Source organism: Lithobates pipiens, unplaced genomic scaffold, assembly GCF_037356315.1.
Source record: "Lithobates pipiens isolate NorthernLeopardFrog02 unplaced genomic scaffold, aLitPip1_a1.2 Scaffold_1, whole genome shotgun sequence".
NCBI classification, from domain to species: Eukaryota; Metazoa; Chordata; class Amphibia; order Anura; family Ranidae; genus Lithobates; species Lithobates pipiens.
This window is the reverse complement of record NW_027507685.1, coordinates 152,697,161-152,719,958: the sequence shown is the minus strand read 5'-3', so window position 1 is coordinate 152,719,958 and position 22,798 is coordinate 152,697,161. Positions and strand designations below refer to the sequence as shown.

General features: G+C 42.3%; 1 protein-coding gene across 4 annotated transcripts in view; it reads left to right on the top strand.

Moving 5' to 3' along the window:
* Window positions 1–22,798, top strand: part of PKN3 (protein kinase N3) — an 89,157-nt gene that overhangs the window by 22,822 nt on the left and 43,537 nt on the right. For 3 of the 4 annotated variants that reach the window (XM_077478684.1, XM_077478686.1, XM_077478685.1), the window contains exons 3-11: window positions 1,167–1,321; window positions 9,054–9,323; window positions 9,861–10,071; window positions 10,162–10,341; window positions 12,862–12,971; window positions 13,071–13,214; window positions 13,641–13,716; window positions 16,887–17,046; window positions 19,006–19,144. In XM_077478684.1, the coding sequence (XP_077334810.1) occupies window positions 1,167–1,321; window positions 9,054–9,323; window positions 9,861–10,071; window positions 10,162–10,341; window positions 12,862–12,971; window positions 13,071–13,214; window positions 13,641–13,716; window positions 16,887–17,046; window positions 19,006–19,144 (1,445 nt within the window). Of the gene's footprint in view, window positions 1–1,166; window positions 1,322–3,168; window positions 3,249–9,053; window positions 9,324–9,860; window positions 10,072–10,161; window positions 10,342–12,861; window positions 12,972–13,070; window positions 13,215–13,640; window positions 13,717–16,886; window positions 17,047–19,005; window positions 19,145–22,798 lie in introns of those variants that run through there. The other variant, XM_077478687.1, reaches the window with a different exon arrangement.

Here is a 22,798-nt window from a genome sequence, read left to right as displayed (position 1 = left end):
CCTTAAAAAATAAAAATAAAGCAATAAACACCCTAACACAAATTATGATTCTTAATAATATATTTTTTTTTTTTCGAGTTTGGGTGTTTATTGTTTTATTATTATTAATAAATTTCATTTTTTTTTAAGGTTAGAGGTTAATTATTAATGTATTACATATTAATTTTAGTTTATGATGATTTTTAGTCACTTGTGTATTTTACATTTATTCGTTCATATATTACTATTAAATGTTTTTTTTTTTTTTTCATTTTAAACAGAAAATCGCCAAAAAATTTCTATGAGAATAAAAACATGCCAAAAACGCTCAAATCTGTCTAATTCGATCTACAAAAAAAAACTCCAGAATTTTTTTGAGCTTCAGGTGTTTGGCTTCAGGTGACTTGGAGTGGAAATGTGAACCACCTCCATAGAGAATAAATGATTTTTTTTTCCCCCTCCAGCGTTTTGGAGCTTCAAGCTCCAAAATGCTGAGGTGTGAATAAAGCCTGAGATGACCTGTGAAGAGTGATCAGTGTGGATCGCGTTTTAGAGGACACGTGACCGCCTGATCTAACCCGTTAAATGCCACACTACTGCACCACAATTGCATGTATTACACGTGGTTGCTGCTTTCTGTTTGCTGTGGAATGTGAGCGGCTGCATGTTGACCTTCAGCCAGGCATTCGGGTTGGGGGGGGGGGGCATTAAAACCAAGGCTGGACTACTTGGTTTTACTGCCCCTGGGTTCCCATGTGAATTAGGCCCTTTACCTAAAACCATGCATGAACTTGGGGCATATCCAAAAGTCTCGGGACTCACTGTCAAGGAGAAGGAAGAGCTCATCGATGCTCTTTACAAATACTCCTATAAGAAAAAAGAGGGTTCAAACCGCTGCACATCAGTACAGCCCAGGTGCAAAGTTTGTAAACTTGGCGTAATCTAACCCCACCCCCCAAAAAAGTTTGTTTCCTGGCTCTCAAGCTTTATTAACGCACGAAAAATACCAAAAATGATTATCTGTATTTGCAGGATGCTTTTTTCAGAATGGTGACTCATGTATCACCACCAGAGACAGCCAGGCAACTAGCATTTTCAGATGGAGGCCAGCAATGAAGGACTCAGTATTTCTTTCTTAATATATTTCCTTTAAACAGAAAATGAACCGTGTTTGTGTGTGCTTGTAGATGGCATGGTGTCTCCAGACTTCTGTATGTTCGATCAGAGCCAAGACCCAAAGCAGCGAAGGGTGGAAGCCTTAAAGAGACAGTTACATATTGAACACAAGGTGAAGCAAGGAGCAGAGAATATCATTCAGATGTTCTCCACCGGAACTTTTAAAGTGAGTACAAAGACTGACCACATTTGTGGAAATATTTTGTTTGATATCCACCAGCACTGTATATTCTTAAATGAATCTATTTGATCTACAATACTTATGAGTTGGAGACGGTTTCTTGGTGGTAAATGAGCTTAAAGCTGAACTCTAGGCTAACATCTAAAGATGAAATACACGTGAGAGCAGTTACCTGCCAGAGGAGTTATATTTATGTCCATCCAGACCTAATAATCACACAGCTCTGACTCGCACGTGTCTGTGATTGGACAGTAAAAGGAAATGCAACAGACTATCAGCATGATCCTTGCACTGCAGGACAAGCGATTGGCTCCTTGTACTAGTTCTCCCAACCCCCAGTCTGAGTTCTTCTGTACAGGGACTGCATGAGACGAATACGTCAAATTCAGATATTTATCAACACTAAAATGACTTTGTATTTTGCTTTCATTTCATGTGTTTCTGGTAAAATAATTTAAGATCTAGCCCAGAAGCATAAAGTAATAAAAAAAAAAAATGTATAATGTAGTGTTCCCCAGTCATAGCACTGTAGCGGTGCCCCTCGGTCATTCCAATAAAGTAACCGATATTTTTTCAGGGCCGATACACTGATTTCTCAGCTGCCTTTCGTGCCGATGGCCGATATTCTGTACATTTAAAATGTTTGTTTATTTTTACACTGTCCATTTTAACCACTTGCCTACTGGGCACTTAAACACCCCTCCTGCCCAGACCAATTTTCAGCTTTCGATGCTCTCACAATTTGAATGACAATTACTCAGTCATGCAACACTGTACCCAAATGAATTTTTTTTTTTTTTTTTCCACAAATAGAGCTTTCTTTTGGTGGTATTTGATCACCTCTGGGTTTTTTTATTTTTTGCGCTATAAATGAAAAAAGACCGGAAATTGTGAAAAAAAAAACAAATTTTTCTTTGTTTCTGTGATAAGATTTTGCAAATTATTAATTTTTCTTCATAAATTTTGGCCACAATTTATACTGCTACATATCTTTGGTAAAAATAACCCAAATTAGTGGATATTATTTGGTCTTTGTGAAAGTTAGGGACGGCCTCCTGGCAGATAGCGTCCGCACTGTAGCCGTCTTTTGGCTATAGCGCGGGCGCGAAGTGGTTAAAAAATTTTTTTTTTTGTTTGTTTGTTTTTATATCCCCTTTCTTGCTGTCACAATGACTGTAAACATCCCTAGTGACAGGTACTCTTTATGGAGGGATCTTCAGTCTAAGACTCCAAGCCCCTCCTCTGCACTTGAAAGTATTCAAAACGTCAAGATCTGCATTTTTGAATACTTTTTTTTTTTTTTTTTTTTTTTTTTTTTTTTATGGCACCTGTAATCCGGAAGTGATGTCATGACATCACTTTCAGGTTACTATATCAGAGACGCAAATAAAGCATTGGCTTTGTTGGGGACTTCGGCCAGCCTGCAGACCTCCAGGCTGGGTACCCCAGTGTGACGGGAGAGCCTGGGCGAGCGTCAGTGGGACGCCCCCTCCCACTGCTCGTAATAACAGCTAAGCGGCTGCTGAGCCGCATCGGTCGTTATCACAAGAAAGCCATCCCATCCGCACTAAACAATGGTTACCGGAGTGATTGCATGCAGCTGTAGGCATCACCCCGGTACAATCCCTTGAGGCAGGGTTCACACTAGTGTGAATTGGATGTGGGTTTCCCCCACATCCAATTCGTCACAGCAGGAGATTGTGACTGGCTCTCTATGGAGCCGGTTCACACATCTCCGCAGCGGCTCCGTCGCGATTTTCACAGGAGCCCTATGTGCCTTTTGGTCCATTTTTATTTATTTTTTTAGGTCCAAATTCGGGCTCAAATCGGACCTAAAACAGTGAAGGACGCACTGGATTCCTGCCGTAAGCCACTGCATGCTCATATGTGAACCCAGCCTCAAGCAATATCGGTAAGTTTTGTTACCGTTGCTTCAAAAAAAGTGAATATCAGCCACACCGATAATGGGTAGACCTCTAAAATGTAGTGCCCCTCGGTAATACCAATGTATTGTACCCCTCAGTAATTCTACTGTAGTGTCCCTAATGTTTGACTTTAAAGCAGAACTTCCCTTAAAAACTGAAGTCCTGATGTGAGTATACAGCTGGCAACAAAAGTGAGTACACCCCTAAGTGAAAATGTCCAAATTGGGCCCAAAGTGTCAATATTTTTTGTGGCCACCATTATTTTCCAGTACTGCCTTAACCCTCTTGGGCATGGAGTTCACCAGAACGTCACAGGTTGCCACTGGAGTCCTCTTCTACGCCTCCATGGTGACATTTCAGAGCTGGTGGATGTTGGTGACTTTGCGCTCCTCCACCTTCCATTTGAGGATGCCCCAAACAAAGGGTTTAGGTCTGGAGACATGCTTTGCCAGTCCATCACCTTTACCCTCAGCTTCTTTAGCAAGGCAGTGGTCATCTTGGAGGTGCGTTTGGGGTTGTTAACATTTTGGAATACTGCCCTGCAGCCCAATTACTGAAGTGAGAGGATCATGCTCTGCTTCAGTATGTCACATTACATCATCATGTTGCCATTCATGGTTTCCTCAATGAACTGTAGCTCCCCAGTGCCTGCAGCACTCCTGCAGCCCCAGACCATGACACTCCCACCACCATGCTTGACTGAAGGCAAGACACATTTGTCTTTGCATTCCTCACCTGGTTGCCACCGAACACTTGACACCATCTGAACCAAATAATTTTATCTTGATCTCATCGGACCACAGGACATGGTTCCAGTAATCCATGTCCTTAGTCTGCTTGTCTTCAGCAAACTGTTTGTGGGGTTTCTTGTGCATCATCTTTAGAAGAGGCTTCCTTCTGGGAAGACAGCCATGCAGACCAATTTGAAGCAGTATGCGGCGTATGGTCTGAGCACTGACAGGCTGACCCCCCCACCCTTTAACCTCTGCAACAATGCTGGCAGCACTCATACGGCTATTTCCCAAAGACAACCTCTGGATATGACACTGAGTATGTGCACTCAACTTCTTTGGTTGACCATGGCGAGGCCTGTTCGGAGTGGAACCTGTCCTGTTAAACCGCTGTATGGTCTTGTTCAGCAGCTCAGTTTCAGAGTCTTGGCAATCTTCTTATAGCCTAGGCTATAACCTTGACAAACCTTGGCACCCCAGATGTTTTGAAACTACATTTCCCATGATACTCATGCACTCTGCAGTGTAGTGGAGCATCATGGGAAATGTAGTTCCAAAACATCTGGGGTGCCAAGGTTTGCCATCACTGGCCTAGGCCATCTTTATGTAGAGAAACAATTCTTTTTTTCAGATCCTCAGCTTTACCATTGGTGCCATGTTGAACTTCCAGTGACCAGTATGAGGGAGGGAGTGAGAGTGATAACCCCAAATTTAACAAACCTGCTCAGCATTCACACCTGAGACCTTGTAACACTAATGAGTCACATGACATCAGGGAGGGAAAATGGCTAATTGGGCCCAATTTGGAGATTTTCGCTTAGGGGTGTACTCACTTTTGTTGTTGTTGGACATTAATGGCTGTGTGTTGTTATTTTGAGGGGACAGCAAATTTACACTGTTATACAAGCTGTACACTCACTACTTTACATTGTAGCAAAGTGTCATTTCTTCAGTGTTGTCACTTGAAAAGATAGACTAAATTATTTACAAAAATGTAAGAGATGTACTCACTTTTCTGAGATACTGTAACAAATATTTATTGTGCGCCTCTTGGCGAGTGTCGGTATATCCCAAATCTCCACTTAAGTGTGTATTTATTTAGCCTAACCTCATCACAAAATTTTGTAGCAATCTGTGTGGAGGTGTTAATTGGCCTTGTAATGTTAAAAAGCACTAAATTGTATGCGCGAACCAGCCACATGGGTGAGAATGGGGTGTTTGCTCGAATTTTAATTTTTATGCAGTAGAATGTATGTAGAAAAAGAACAAGTGTGAAAACATTTCAACATTGTTACAGTGTATTTAAACTAGTTCTCTTTTGTGCACATCAAAAGTGTTTTCTCTGGTCTGCACAACAGTAAAAGCAACCTCACAAGTAAAGCAAACCTTTATTTATTTTTTATTTTTATTTTATAAAAATCGTTCCTGTTTGTTAAACCCACAATAGTAACATCAGTCTGTATATGCAGTAAAGCATGCTTGTTATATTCGCTGTGGAACCTAAGGGGTTAATCCTCTGAATTGTGTAAAAAGGCTGTTTTATCCTGTCTTCTCTGATCCTCCCCTTCTTGCATTGTCCCAAAACATCTCCAGATAAGACAGTTTATGGAGTCAGGCTGCACATGCTAAGTTTGGTGTGTATTTCCAGGTTTGTTTGTTTTCTTTTATTTTTTTTGGGGGGGGGGGGGGGGTGCGCATGTGATCGGCACAGGGGCAGGGGTCATGCATCCTTATAGCACATTCATAGATAGAAGTCCCAAGACTGCTATATACTGCTGATTAGAAAAGGAAGTTTATGTTTACTAAAATAATTGCACTTCTATGTTCTGTGTATTGTGGGAGACCAGATATAGTGAATGCAGGGTCCTGGGTTTAGTGCCCCCTTTAAAAACACTTGTGTCTGGTATGTATTTACTCAATCCCAAAGAGCCCTGATTAACTCCTTCTTTCCCTTCTCCCCCTTCTCCAGTGTCACTGAATTAGGATTTGATAGCAGCTCTTTACCTCTGCTTTGTTTTAGTTCTTCTGGATAGTACAGCTCTCAATGTACTTCTGGCTTGCTGTGGATATCAGTGCTACTGTTCTGTTAAACATTGACACTGGTGCCATGCCTCTGGCAGATGGCTTTGGCATGTGGCAATAACTGGCACTGACAGGTGGTGCTGGATGGCACGTGGCACTGACAGATGCATTGGCAGGTGCCACTGGATGGCACTGATTGGCACTGGCAGGTGGCACTAGGGGCAGGTGGCACTGGCAGATGGCATTAACTGGCATTGGCAGGTGGCAATGGGTGGCATAGATTGGTAACTGGCAGGTGGCACTGGCAGGTGGCAATAACTGGCATTGGCAGGTGGCACTGGATTGCACTGATTGGCAAGTGGCACTGGATTGCACTGGTTGGCACTGGCAGGTGGCACTAACTGGCACTGGATGGCACTCTAACTGGTATTGGCAGATGGCACTGGCAGGTAGCACTGGCAGGTTTCACAGCCAATAGTGTAACTGTGAAACTGAATGCTCCCTGCAGTGCTGCACTGTGTGAAACTGTACGAAGAGAGAGGAGCTGACACATTCAGCGTGATGTCAGAAGTGGGCGGGACCCAGGGGTGGGCGGGACCCAGCAGCTATTCATAGATATATAATAATCCTTCTTTATCGGATTTCAGAGCGTCTCCCGACGCTCACGTGACTGGCCAGCTCACTCTCTCTCCTCCTCCCATCCTGTCTGATGTCAACGGTAGAATCTCGGCCTGTTCTCTGCAGCTGTTAGATGGAGAGAGACGTGAGTGTCGGGAGACGCTCTGAAATTGGGTAACGAAGACTTTTTTTTTTTCCTTATAAACCGGACAGGTGCACCTGTCATTGGGAAATTAAGGATTATATAGGACAATAAAAGTTATTTTAGCAGCAGGAGGGGAGGGGCGGGCACTAACACAGGAGCTGACAGGCAGGGAGGGCACAGAGGAGAGAGCGGGGCATGGAGGAAGGTAAACTGACCACAGTGTCAGGACTCAGCAGCCATAATAAACTGTGGTCAATTTACAGAGGGCTGAACGAGGCAGGATCAGCCAGGTATTTCAGGTGATAGAAGGGGCCAAATTACACCGCATGTAATTTTAAAGCATGTAAAACGTGCTTTAAAGGAACAGGATTTTTATTTATTTTTTTGAAGGGTTTTTAACAAACACTTTTAAGCAATGAACAAAATGATTTTTCCACCCACACTGACCACCAATCGAAAGGGGCATTTTTCTACTAACCCCCAATGTAGGGAGTTGCTTCTATACTGCACACTAAAGACTTGTTCACATGAGCAGTTAAGGGCAGTAAAATCCTGTGGTTAAGCCACATTTATACCCACCAAATGCTCTTGTTTTCACTTCAAAGGCAGTGGCTGGGGGTGTATGCTTGCCACAGCCGTGATGCTTTGCTTTACAGCCACAGCGGGAATTATACCCCTTTGTTGCTCTTAGCAGGCATTGCACCCTTCCAGCGCAACTCATTTAAAGGAGTAGGGCCGCTCTGCACATGCCCCTACAAAAACGGGCAATGCACGTGAGTGTGGCACAGTATTACTGAAAATGATTCTGTTTATGATCTACCCTGGGTGTCAAATACACAAAGTAATCCAGATTATTAATATATTAAAAACCCTTCTATGACCTATTGTTTGTACACGTTCCATGAGCCATTGGTAAAATTTTTAGCAGGGGCTCCCTGAGAAATGAAAATGATTTCTTTTACAAAGGGTTTTATTAATATTTAGTCAATTGGACAGCTACTATGCAAAGTAATCATGTGCAGACTGGAGACCTGAAAATTATTTCAAAGGTTCCTACCAAAGTAAAAAGATTGAGCAATACTGACTATAATCATTCATGAAAATAATTTTGCTGGACAATAGTGTCAAACGAGCCTCATTTGACCTGGCATAAAATGAATGTATTACTTTAGTATTATTTATTAGTTATTGCTGAATCAACAGGCCCAGAACCTTGCTCTGCCAGGGCCCCTGTATTGCTCTTTGGCAGTGGATAACATGGCAAACACATTGTGCTATTCTTAAAATAGATGCACTGCTCTAATGGGCTGATTGTTTTCTAAAACAGGAACTTGTAAGTGCCATAGATAAAGCCATTGGGCGTTACCACTGAAAAGCAAATCATCATTCCAACGTATCTTTATCAGTGTCGTGGACATAATGGTTGCTGAGATAGCACACAAGGAAAGCTACAAACTAGCAGACTTTATTTAAAAAATGTTGTGTCCTCCTTCCTTTTTTCCTTTTTATTTATTTATTTATTTATTTTTTGTTTTTTTGTTTTTTTAGATAGTGATTACACTTTAGGACAGTGTTTCTCAAACTTTTTTGTTTTGCGGCACACCAAAAAGATCTAAAAAAAAAAATTCATAGCACCCCTGAGCCGATTTAACAATTTTTGTGGTATAGAACTTTATTTTTAAATTCAAATCAAAAATTGGCTGGTTCAGCAGGAACCGGACAAATGTCACTCTGTGTGTTCCTCTGTCTAATGACCGGCTTTTGAACAGTCCTGCTGGAAAAAATAGTTTCGATCAGCTCTTACAGCCAATGGGGACAGGATTGGGGCAGGGGGTCTCCGCTGTCAGAATAAAATGGCGTGGTGGAGGACATTCCAGCATTTGCATTGCTAGTTTTGTTGTTTTTTTTTTTTTTTTTAAACTGGTTATACAGTATTGAGGTGTTGTATGTGTGATGTATGGGGTTTTTTTCCCCCGTTTTTTTAACCAGCTGGTTGGGGAAAAAAAAAAAAAAAAACACACCCTGATCCCTGCATCAACAAAAGCGATGTTTGTGCAGGGATCTCTCCTCCTGTGTGTTTGCATTCTGACAGCGGGGACTTAACCCCCCCCCCCCAATCAGAATACACTGAGCAGTGCTGCAGCCATTGGCTGCAAGCACTGATCGAATTTTGGTTTTCCACTATGGCTGTCAGGCAGGCCAAAAAGCATTTATAGTTTAGGAGGAACCTCTAAGTAAACAGAAAACCCTTTTAACGTCTTTGCAATCTTTTAAAGGATAGGAAGCTGATGGCTACGGCGCAGCAGATGCTTCAGGACACCCGGATAAAAACTGAATTGCTTCGCATGCAGATAGTGAAACTGACCCAATCACCAGGGTCCATGACTGACCTCAGTGACTCTTCAGAGACCCTTTCACCCCTGGAGCTACGTGTGGAGGAGCTAAGGCGTCGCTTGCGTGTGGAAGCAGCTGTAGCTGAAGGTGCTAAGAACGTGGTCAAGTTGCTAGGTGGCCGCCGAGTGCAAGACCGCAAGGCTCTAGCTGAGGTGAGGTGGGGCTGTGCAGTGCTTAGGGCTCACCTTTTGTATTTGTAGAAAAACTCCAATCAAAAATAACAAATTTTGTTCCTTGCCCTGTACTTATTGAAAAAATCCTTAACTTTTAATAATGTTGGTATATCTTATTTTATTTGTGTGAAAATCCATGTGTTGCTACTTCAGATGAAAGGAGGCAGCAAAGTGACAGGATGTAGTTCTATACTATTTAGTATCCTTTTTAAATTTCAGTAACTTTACAAATGGAGGGAGCCTTCCCGGCTGGCAGAACAGAATGATTACTGATAGCGGCTATAGCCGCCAGCAGGAACCGCATGCCAAAAATCCGACAGGCTGATTGTACTGGTCGATCAATCGGCCTGCCCATACATGGATTGAAATTCGGCCAGTCCCTGTTGAATTGGCTGAATTTCGATCTATGTTTGCCAAGCTTTAGAGGTAGCACCTGGAAAAAATATCTGATGCTAATTCCAATTTAATTACTAAACTGCAATTTAAATATAAAGGATGATGCTTCTTTTTTCCCAGGCTCAGTCCAGGTTGCGTGAATCTTGCCAGAAGATTGACCTTCTACGGTTATCGATGGAGTGCTGCCTTTCTGAGCTGCCCCTAGGACACCCAAAACAGGAGCTAATCAAGCAGGATCTACAGTGTTTTCCATCATCAGGGGGAATATGTGGGAAAGACCAGGGTTTTGGTCAGCCCCTAACATCCCTTATCAAGGCCACTGCACTCACAGGTATCTCAGCTGTAGCTGGAGAGGTGCAAAGGTGACCAGTTTTAAACAGGAGTTTATTTTTTAACATTTCTGTCAAACTCTCTCCTACAGGGACCTTGGAGATGCACATTTTGGGCTGTCAAGGCTTACTAGAAAATGTCCCAGGACGCCATCGTGCTGCCACAAATCATGGTAGCCCTGACACAAAGCACTTTATACGCCACAAAACTGGGGGAAGTGGTTATGGACGAGGAGGTTCGGGGCGCTATCAGCGGACAGATGAGCTCTGTGGTACGTTGTTGCTCAAAGATATATATTTATTTATTTTCTTCAATAAAACAAGCTGTTGCTAGGCTGTGCAAATAAAGCAAACCTCTGCTTTGTAATGCAGGGCAAAGAAACGGCTTTGGAGGAAGGTGGTTGGCCTTTGGTTTTGGTTGCAGCCAGCCTCATTGTTTGTTTTTTCGGTTGTGGCCGCAGCATTATGTCAGTGTGACGCGTGTGTAGTTGAAATAGAATATTGAAATTACCGTACGATTGTTTTCTTGGATTCCATTTAGGAACATAGCAATTCATATACAAATGGGTTTTGTTGCCACTTACAGAAGCATAGGATACTGGCAAATAGCAAAATTGTAAGCCAACCCACTTGCCAAAAGCATTAACAGCAGAAATACAGGGGTAAAGGACCTATCCCTCAATGGACTCCAAGAAAAGGATTTTACACTAAGCATTAAAATGTATATTTTATTTCTTGACCATTGAGGCACATAGGCATTCAGTAATAGTCTATATGTCCAAAAACAGTCCAAATAAGGGGTGGTCAACAGAGCAATAACCTAGAACAGGCCCCACTAAGAGGTCATTGGACTTTCTGCAGCCTAGGAGATGCCTGAATGATTAACACCCAAATCTGAATTGGATGAGATGGAACTCCCTACCAGATTGGTTAACCTGCCAACATGACCAAAGGGAGAGAATGGAGAATCAATCTATTGATCCAGAATAGGATAGAGGAGGACACCACCAGAGGTGAATGGCTTCAAATGGAAGGGAACCCTGAACCAGCAAGAAACTGATCAACCAGGACCCATCAAAACAGGTGGAAAAACAAGAAGTTTCTGATTAGGGAGGAAAGAACCACAACCAGATCTGGTCAACAGAAAATGCTGGGGCTAACCCTCAGAAGGAACCCAAAACGGGAAAATAAGTCTAGGCAATGATCTCTGCCCAATTCATTGGTTGAACTGGATCGAGTTAAGGAGAGTCCTTTTCCAGTTTCGCTTAGAGCGGCTGCAGTCAGTATCCACAAGGAATTGGGTTATTTTGGCCAAAATATCTTGAGCTACAGTAGGGGCCCCAATGACAGAATAGGAGTTGTGTCTGTGTAGTAGTGCTGCAACTAGGCCCAAGGCAAGGCCGTAGGTAATCACAAACTCAAGCAGCAGGTGCTCATGAGAGTCATAGACTCTGCAGGGGAGGGCACTGGAGCAATCTGTTATGTGGTTGGCACCTGCAGGGATTTGGGTGAGACAAAGTCTTGACAGGACATGAAGGTCCCTAATAACCAGGGAGGGGGATTTGGCCTCACCCGACCAGGCCGAGGAAGATTCCAGTGATATGACCCCATAATTATAAGGGTGCCAGGTTTCAAATTGCAGGTGCCAGTTTTCTCCGAGGATACAAAGTAGACGCCTCCAGAACTACTAAGAGTATAGCATGGGGTCATGCACAGTAGCAGGACTGCCCCTTTTGTGTCTATGTACAAACGTGTTGTATCCATGTAGCGATGAATACACGGACAGTGACTTGCAAACTTAAAGAGCGGATGCTAATGGAAGTTGGGCAGCTGGGAGTGACCAGGTCACTGGAAGCAGACAGTGGGAATTGGCTAGAGTTCCATGTGGAACTTTTGCATGCTCCTTGTACACAACTGTAGCTTATAAAAACACTCCTAGCAGCAGCTTTTGAGCGTTCCCCCCCCCCCCCCAGCTTCTAGAGGCAAATAAAGGTAATTTGGCACTTGGCATAGGGAAAGCTGCTGCTCCTGGTTGCAGCTCTAAGCACACTACAAGCTAAAAAAAGAAAGAAAAACGGTGGACGAAAAAGACTTTTTATTTATTTTTATTTTTTTTTCTCTGCTCCTAGAAGCTGAACCTTCAAAAACGCTTCTAGACTAAAATCGTGTGCATGGCATGGACACATAAGATTTCTTCTTCCTCTTCCTCTTCTTCCTCTTCCTCTTCCTCAAGGTTTATTGTCATTCTCACCTCAGTCGTTGTAAGGGGTAAAAATTTAACCTAGCCTATATGAGTCTGGATAGTGTGTCCAGCTTCTAGTTGGGCCTAGTGGTCTTCAGAAAGATCACAAGGGGGGGGGTTAGTAAAGGAGGGGTGAAGTGGGTGTGGCAAGGGATAGAGGGGTAAGGGCAGCGGAACGGGGGGTGTGGAATGGGTTCTCTCTCTCCCTCTCCCTCTCCCTCTCCCTCTCCCTCTCCCTCTCCCTCTCCCCCTCCCTCTCCCCCTCCCTCCCTCCCTCTCTCTCCCTCGTAGGGGTAGGTATGAGGGGAGCGGAACCGGTTCTGCGGCTCTTCCGTGGTTTGAAGATTCTACACTTTGGGTAATCCAATTTAGGGTTCGGTGTCTTCTGGGGGGGGCTTGCTTGCCCCTTATACTAGGGGTGGTCAAGTTGTGATATTCTGTTGTGTGTGTAATAAAGGTATGCAAGATAAAAAAAAAAAAAAAAAGTGGGATACATGTATGTAAAGGTATTGTGTGGGTAACATTTTGTCTTTTTTTTTTTTTTTCTCAGGAGAAGTGATGTGCTTTCTGAAGGTTGATAACAAGCCGGTAGGACACACTGGTTGGGGTTCTGTACACAATCAGTGCTGGGATCAGAGATTTAGCATTGACCTGGAGAGGGTGAGATTTTTATTTACTCGTGTTCTATGCTATGATCTTTGTGTTGTCAATTGCGTTCCTGTGCTTACACCAGCCATTGTTACCTTTTTTTTTTTATAGTCACGAGAAATTGAGGTTTCCATTCACTGGAGAGATTGGCGAGAACTGTGTGCCATTCGCTTTGTTCGCTTGGAGGACTTCCTGGACAATGAACGCCATGGGGTGTGTCTGCAGATGGAACCCCAAGGAATGCTGTTTGCTGAGGTAAGACTGGACTGCACACGTGGTGTCCTATTTGTTGCAGAGAGCAGTCCATTACACTTCATTGATGACCTCCAGTGGTGGGTCCAACTAAATGTAAGGTTAGATTGCTCCACAGAATGTGTTGTCTTTGCAATATAAAAGAAACCTGGAACCTTTTTGGAAATGCCAGGTACCTGGCTGCTTTGTTGATCTAATAACTTTAGTGCTTTTAGTCACTAATCTATAATAAGCATACAGCTAGTGAAGTCGTATCTCCTGGTTTGTCTGCTTGTTTCAAGCCAGTATCTCAGGCAGTATTGAAACGTGACAGCCAGGCAACTAAAATGTTCAGTAGGAAAGCTCAGCCATGGCGATTACCATACTGGTTTCAACATAGATTTAATAAAATAAAAATGTTTGCATGTTAATGATTTATATTTCTTTTAGATTATGTTCTGTAATCCTGTGATTGAGAGGAGAGGCAAAGTACAGCGACAGAAGCGTATATTTCCCAAACAGAAAGGTAAGTGTGCTATGCCTTTTTTATGCTGTTTGAGATGAACAGCTGTATAAGTTGTAGTCTCTCTTTTTTTTTTTTTTTTTTTTTTTTTTATATTTCTTTATTGCAGAGAATACATCGCGTACGTAGCATTAGTAGCACTTGGAGCGCTGGTAATAACAAAAAATATACAAAGTTCATGAATAACATCACAGCTATACAGATGAGAACGAAACAATGCTTTGTTACATGAGAACAAATGGTTCTAAATATAATGGGAAAGGAGGATCATGTTATCTGTAAACACACGTTTCAAAAGTCCATGAGACTGGAAATATAATTCCGTCAGGTGATTCAGTATGTGAGGCACAAAATGGACAGAGGGGAAAACCCCTGGTGCTTATAAAAGAAATAATGAAAAAGGAGACAAGGGATAATATAAAGACTCATGTTACCAGGTGTGTAATTGCCGTCATTCCTTTATTGTAAGAAAATGATAGACCTCCAAGTTGGGATTTTTAAGGCAATTTGAAGAAAAATATATTGAGTTTTAATTGATTTTCATAAAAAAGATATATAAAGTGCCAATCATCTAAACAAAGTGTTACAATAATAAAAACATTGATATATTGTGAATAATCCTGAAGTGGTATATCCCAACTACTTGCAGTTCCACCTTCAATATATTTCAGATGGTAATCGGTAGAGGGGATATCCCACGCGTTTTGAAATGAGCATAAGCCAATAATCCTTCTTCAGGGATTTATGCCACTTCAGAAATTATAAAATATTTTCATTATAGAATCCATATATATATGACTTCCATATGTAACACATAAATTCAGCATCTTAATACATTTGCAAGGACACTTATATTTATGTAGAATGTATCATTGATAGAGGCATTCCTTCAAACCAGGAGGGAAAGTGAATTATCTGTATACATTGCCCTTCACATTGTACAGGACTGCTGGATGCTATCCAAAAGGTATGGCATCAAAGAAAGGGAATTGGAGGTATTCAGACTGCAAAAAAAGTAAAGATAAATAAACTGGGTGATATGCATATGAACCTAATTTGAGTGCTTAATAGCTGCTCCCCTAGTTGCCACAGGGCGAAGCGACATAACATAGTGTTTCCCCCAGCTGTGCCATTCTGCCACAGTAAAACTGCGGCGGCTGGTCGGCAAGTGGTCAGGATGCTGAATAATGTGTTACATATGGAATTCATATATATGGATTCTATAATGAAAATATATTTTATATTTCAAAAGTGGTATAAACCCTGAAGAAGATTATTGGCTTAAAGTGGTGTTGCCTTCAAAAAATAAAAAGTTGCTTAAAATTCTTTAAAGAAATAAAAAATAAATAATTGGCAAAAAAAACATTTTTACTCGCCTCTAAATACCTGTTGCTATGGGGTCCCTCGTAGTCCGCCTTCTTCCTTGCCTGGGCTGGTGACATCACTTCCTCTCGCGCCGCACATTCACCTGGGACCTGTCATGTGTCCCAGGTGACTGTACGGCGTATCACGGCGGCCTGCAGTGGGTGCCCGGCTGTGAAGCCACAGCTGGGTTCCCACAGTACGCATGACGGTGCCGCGAGCGGAGCGGGGAACGAGGGGGGGCTTCATTCCCCCGCATCGCTAGACCCTGGGACAGGCAAGTGTCCGATTTATTAAAAGTCAGCAGCTGCAGTATTTGTAGCTGCTGACTTTTTTTTTTTTTTTAGGGGGTACCCCACTTTAAGCTAATTTCAAAACACTTTGGATAATCCCTCTACCATCTGAAATATATTGAAGGGTGGAACAGAAAATAGTTGGGGAAATGCCGCTTCAGGATTATTCACAATATATCATGCAATGTTTTTATTATTGTAGCACTTTGTATATGTGCTGAACACTTTTCTAAAATTCTTTAAATTATTGGTACTTGCTTATAATCTTTTGTGAAAATCAATTAAAACTAAATTTTTCTTCAAATTGCCTTATAAATCCCAGCTTGGAGGTCTATCACTTTTCAGAGAAAGAAAAGGGGAGAGAAAGGAAAGAGGAGAGAAGAGAAAAAGGAAAAGGGAGGTCAGCCACTCACTAGGTGGTAGAAAGTGGTCCACCCATGGTTGCCAGACTTTACGATGCTTGGGGATCTTTTCTAGTATTGCAACCTCCGTTTTGCTATGAATCGTAGCTTGGGTCATTCTATTTTTGGTCTTGAGTACACAGTAGTAGTCGTGGTCTTCCAGGCCCTTGCTATGGTTTGTTTAGAGAGAGTCATAAGTTGCTGTAGTAGATTAGTCTGTGCTCTAGTAAGATCAAAAGCACAGTGGTTTTGGAGAGCTACAGCTGGGTCTGGTTCTAAAACTTGCTTAAGCAATGATGAGGCTACTTTGAAGATTTCAGCCCAAAACAGCCGCGCGATCGGACAAGTCCACCATATATGAACATATATACCTGGCTCTCCACCACGATGGCACACAAAGGGGTTACCAGGTAGAAATTTTTTAATTCTTGCGGGGACCAAATACCATTGGAGTAAGACCCTATAGTTGGTCTCTACTGCCAGTATATTTTGTGATGACGATTTAGTTGCTGCCCAAATGTCATTACCAAACCTCTTGCTCCAACTGTACCCTAAAGTCCGAGGCCCATTTGAAAGCATAGGAAGGTAGGGGGGGGGGGGGGTGAGTTAAGATGAGATTAAAGTTTAGTAATAAAGCCTGGGTCATGTGGGTCGGAATGACAAATACCCTCAAAGAGGGACAAGCTAGTAAGGGATTGTTGTGTGACGGGATTAGTTATAGACCCTTGATTCCAAAGGATATTGGAAACGGATACCGGGATTAAATCTACAGCTTCCAAACCCACCCACAAAGGAACTTCAGCAGTAGCATGGTAAAGTGTCCGTTGGGCCGCTTGGTAATATTTAAAGACATTAGGAACTCCCAAGCCACCCTGTAGTTTACCCCATAGGAGTATAGATTTGGGGACAGTAGCTCTCTCCCCTCCCTCTGCTCACAGAAGAAATGTCTGGAGCCATTGGCTCCTTCTACTGTCAATCAAATTTTGTGAGCAAGGGAGGGAAAAGGTTTGGGGGCTCTATGTGCAATAGCATTGCACATAGCAGGTAGGTATCACGTGTTTAATAAAAAAAAAAAGAAAAAAGCAGATTCAGTAATTTTATCCTCTTGTTTTTCTAGGAAAGGATTTCCTTCGCGCCACCCAAATGAACATCAACTTTGCTACATGGGGCCGCCTAATGATGAGCATTCTACCACCATGCGGCACCATATCGACACTAAGCCCGCCCCTTCCTGTCTCTACCCCTACAGAGATTCATGCAAATTCTGCAAACTATAGGTAGGTTCCCAATGTGCTTTCACCAGTGTGTGTGTTTTTGTGTGTGTGTTTTTGTGTTTTTTTATTTTTTTTTATTTCCGGGATCTGTTGCCACTTTTTGGCTTTGTACTTAGTTCCCGGGGCACACTTCCTACAAGGCATATTACACTAACCAGTATAAGTGACAGGGGTTTGGTTCCTCCAAGGCGGCAACAATACTCGGGTAGGCCGTGGTACACCATTACACCACCACCACCAGCCTGAGCCATTGATGCAGTCGCAGCTGAAATCGAGACTCGTCAGAGCAAGCAACATTTTTCCAATAATCTATTGTCAAATACTGGTGAGCCTGTGCGAATTGTAGCCTCAGTTTCCTGTTCTTATCTGACAACCGGTGTGGTCGTCTGCTGCTGTAGCCCATCTGCTTCAAGGTTCGATGTGTTGTGCATTCAGAGATGGTATTCCGAATACCTTGGTTGTAACGAGTGGGTATTTGGGTTTCTCCTCTGACATCAACAAGGCATTTTCGTCAACGCAACTGCCGCTCACTGGATATTTTCAGACCATTCTCTGTAAACCCTAGAGATGGTTGTGCATGAAAATCCCAGTAGATCAGCAGTTTTTGAAATGCTCAGGCACCAACACCCATGCCATGTTCAAAGTCACTTAAGTACACTTTCTTCCCCATTCTGATGCTCGGTTTGAACTTCAGCAAATCTTCTTCACCACGTCTAGATGCCTAAATACATTGAGTTGCTGCCGTGTGATTTGGCTGATTAGCAATTTGTGTTGCCAAGCAACTGAACAAGTGTACCTAATAAAGGGGTGTTTTTATTTTTATGCAATCAGGTTGCATAAAAAAATAGATAATCATTCTTTTGTCCTAGTGTTTACCTGTACTAAGCCGTCCTCTGCTTGCACCACACTGGAGATCAGGACCACTGCACTCGCGTAGAGCGCGTCGGCCCATGTCTCCAGCAGTGACACACTTCCCTCTTCATTACTCAACCGTGCCCCCTGACTAAGCCATTAAAGCTTAGGTGCACTCATCACACAGGTTTCAAAGAGCATTGTGTGAGTTTTCTAAAGAGATCGCAGCAAACGTTTTGTTTCCTTTCAGGGACTCTGTCTCTAATACTTCACATATGGAAGTGGGAGAAGTCACAACTTTAAATCATTTAAATTTAAGCTTGAGCTATTAGACTCTGTAAGCAGACTTTTTACAACGGGAATTAAGCAGAGACTAGAAAACACACAAAAGGGAACTGAGAGCTCCCCCTGCTGGCTGCATATGAAAATACAAAATATTTTGTTTTGCAATTATAATGCACGTTTGGAGCTTCTACTACCCTTTGGCTAAATTACATTTTTAAAGGTACAAGCTTTTGGTACCTGTTGGATCCCTTCTTTAAGATTTTTTTATTTTTTTCCAAGATTTTCTTTTCGTCACAAGGTAACAATACAGGTAACGCATAGCATATACATCAGAGATGATAGCATGCCCATCCAAGGGTCCTCCTTTAGGCTTTATACCACAAAAGGAGAAAAATATGTACAGAATTTGCTATACGTCGCCTTTTATTACCTCTGCATTTATTTGAACCCTTCATAAGGAGCCTGACAAAATCATCTAGCTTTCTATTGGCTGCAGACTCCAGCAGAGATATCTACCCCACTGCACTCTCTTGCTTGTTGGTGCTGAGCCAGTTTAGGATGGTGGGACTGGTAAAATGCACTAGACCAGGGATATGCAATTAGCAGGCCTCATGCTGTTGCAAAACTACAAGTCCCATCATTCCTCTGCCTCTGGGTGTCATGCTTGTGGCTGTCAGTCTTGCTATGCCTCATGGGACTTGTAGTTCTGCAACAACTGGAGGTCCGCTAATTGCATATCCCTGCACTAGACCATGGTGAAAGGACATTTTTTTTTCTCTTGCTCCTAAATACCTTTTATTTATTTATTTTTTTGTTCCCTTTCAGTAATATTCCCATAAAAAAGTTAGTATTCACTGATGAATCCTCCTTCAAGCCTCCACCCAAACCTCCCCGAATCTACTTACCGCTGCAGTCAGAAAAGGTAGGGGCACCTATGGACTCTTCACCCAAACTTCCAGCAAAGGTGAGTAGTGTCAGTGACACCATCATTATTAAACAACACATTTAATAAGAAATAATTGTAGGCTACCATTTGATTATCTTGTTCTGAAAATATTAATTGCCTGGCTGTTTTCAGTACTTTGAGTCACTTACCTGGACAAAAACATTCTTCTAAGGAGCTCAGACGTTACTTGCCACATGCATGTTTTGAGTGAGAGGTCCAAAGTTTTGAAGGCAGAGCTTGAGTGCAAGAGCCAAGCAACTGGCATTTTCAAAAGGTTATCAGCAATGGGTGTGTCCATATTTCTCTTAGCTCAGCACCTTGTGAAAAAAAGAGAATTGCCTTCAGTAATGTCAATCAGTTTCACAACATGCATAAACAGGTGGAAGAATCAGCATGGCTATAATTGTGTTTTTTATTTTTTATTATTCCTTTACATAAAGTCCATTGTATCTTATATCTGGCCTTTAAAAGTAAGCATCTGCTCATGTTCACATTTCTAAACGAACATCGCACAGGAGAGTCCATGAAATAAACTGCCGGATCATGATTTGGCTTTTTCATACAGGTCATTGTACTTTTTCATACAACCGAAAGAAGAGCCCATGCAAAGGCTGGGTTTCTGAAAGTTGGAGTAATTGGAGCCTCACATGGCAGTACTTGCTCAGTCACCATATACTCCATTGCAGAAAGCGGGAGGTAGCATTCCTACATTACCTAAACTAGCAAGTCAGGATTTACAAATAAACCAGGGGGTGGGATTCATTGGCACTCTGAGTATAGAGTCTTGCACGTTATGGCGCATGCAGTCCTGCAGCTCAGTTTTAAGATTTGAAACTCAGCATAGGTTAAAGCTGGCCATAGATACAATTTTGAATGACAATTTTTAGGAAAAGTCTTAGGGTTTTTTATACAGAAATTCTCCAAACTTTCAAATGTCATTGAAAAAAATGGTTTTCTTTTAACATTTGATTTTGGAATAAATTTACTTTACCGAACAAAACCCACATACACTGTAATTAACTAGTTTGAGAATTTTTTTCCATCTTTTTCTTTAAATATTCCCAATTTCCCATCATTACAATTCAAAACTAATGTCAATTGGCCCACTAATGATTAGGAAAATGATCAAACAATCTTAGAACATTCTTTTCCTAAGAAGCTTCCATAAAATAAACAGGCAGCTCTGATACCTTTTTTGTGTTCTGTCAGCTGTCAGTCTTTTCACCCAGCAGCAGACATTTACAGCAGGGTGTGTGAAAGAGACATAAAGCCTCTAGCAATCAACTGAAATAAAAAGCCCAGGTAAACAAAAAATGGACCTAGGTCTGGAGGTTTTATTTCACCCAAAGCTCTGGAGACACATGGTTAACACTTGGACATAGCTCTTTTTTTTTTTTTTTTTGTTGTCCAGCTTTGTCTAACCAGTTATTAAAAAAATAAAAATCTGCCAAGGTTGGTGGCTGGCCAGACAACTTTTTTGGTCATGGAGTTTACGTCCCTTTTTGGTTTTAGAGGATCATGGTGTAAAGGGCTTGGGTCTTTAATATAGACCTTCTAGACCTGTTTGATCCCAGGTACCCTTCTGTGACATGTTCTTCTAGAGTATGTAGGCCCTAAAGCATTGGGTTGATTTTTAGTGTCCTACCTTTTGGTCGTGTTGGTAGGTTTCCCTATTTGCTTCGAGCTTGGCCACATCCAGTCTAGATTTTGTCCTCCAGGCGGCTTCTGGTCAGCAGGCAGTCCTAAGTTTTTTCCCTTGGGCCTTTTCGCAAATTGTTGCTGCTTTTCCACTTATCAGTTGAACAACTTTTGGACATCCTGACAGCATCTGAATTTCTGTATCTTTCAATGGACGAGAATTAAAAATGGGGGTTTTGTATTTGCCTTCAAATCCTTCTTCTTTTTTTTTTTTTTTTTTTTTTTTTTTTAAGGAGTTTATTGGGAGACACCGGTCCCAGGCCCCTGTGCTTCTGTATATGCTTTTGGTACTGCTTGCTACAGAGGCATGCTGGGTAGAGGAGAGGATATTATACTGGGGATGACATTGAATTTTTTTTGTTTGCCGGTGTCCAATCCTGCCATTATAACTAAATGATATCTGAATTCCTGTGTCCCTCAAGAGAAGGTTTTTATGGCGAGTATAAAAATCTAATTTTCGTTATTGTGCTTTGATGGAAATCCTTCACTTTCTGAGTTATACAGTTGATACCCTAGATTTTTGATAGAATTCTAGGGAGATGGATGTCTTTTTCAGTTCTGCTGTCAAGACTAACCTAATTCTTGCCAGCACTTTTTTTTTTTTCTTCAGTTTTCAGGATTTTTCTTTAATCAAGTCTCTTCTCTACATCCCTGCAAAGGCTGGTCATTGATTGCAATTATCTGTCATGTCTGTCCTCGGCGTAGCTTTTGGAGTACCAAGTCCAGATTTGATTGGACTGAATGTTGCAGGCCTAGTCTGGATGTGACCTTTGAGTGCTGGCTTTTGCATGCAGCATTTTCCAGACCCTGTTCTGGTAAGTTAGCCATGAAGCACTTCCCAGGTCAGGAGCCACTGGCATACCTCAATACTTGTCCTCTCTGAAGTAGGCAGAGCGGCCTGAAAGAAGTTATTGCTGAGGGTCTGAGCAGGGAACCATGTGATGGGTTGAGTGTTGCGTGCACACTTCCACACCTTTTAAAGTATCAGGGAAGCATCGTCCCACTACCTCACTGATCCTTTGTTCCTTCTTACTGCCCACTTAGTGACTTGGTCACCTCTGGCTATCCAATCCTTATGTTCTGCCAGCTGTCTGGGAGGTGTGAATACCTGCAGCCTTGCCTTGTATCCTAAACTTAAAGGGGAACTCCTGCTTTCGTGGGAACAAAATAGCAAAATGATGATGAAAAAGAGATCTATATATTGATACATGAACCATGTTGTACTTTTAATGTTGTTAAAATAGCCTTTCCTTTTCAAACTGCAGCTTTATACATTTTTCTACAAAGCATTTCCTGCTCTCGTAAAGAACTCTGCACTGTTTTAGACATCCTCTGCAACAAAAATGTACATTTTTGGTGAGATATTGCTTAAAAGAGAAGTATGGGTTTGGGATTTTTTCCCCCATCATACTTACCTAGGTGGATGCAACATCAGTCCGATGCTGCATCTGTCCCCCGGCGCCTCTAAACTGAGAACCGAGTGATCGTACATCGCTGATGGCTTGTTTCTCACAGCTCCCCGTGCAGAGAGCTGCTGTCAATCAGCATCTCTCCACTCCCTCCGCACTCACAGGATTGCTGAGCTGTAGGCAGGCATGGAGCAGCCGTCTCGGGGCTCTCATTGGCTCGCTGAGACAGGCTTCAGTCCAGGCACCTGGCGGATCCAGACTTCCATTGTCAGGATGAAGCGGTGCCTGGACTGGTTCCTGTGACGTCTGTAGAGCGCGGACTTTAGTCCTCTCTCTGCTGAAAACTGGTCACAGGAGTGTAAAACGAATTGCACTCCTGTGACCCTTGGGAGAAACCAAGCCAAGTGAGCTTAGGCTGGGCTTCTCCTTTTTTAAGTGCTGTTCACATCTGAAGGAATGCAGACACTTTTCATGAAAGTGCATCAGCTGTTTGTAAAGAACTAGTCATTCTCAAATTTTAGAATGAGTCCTGCAAAAGACATGGTCTAAGAAAAACTAAAAATCT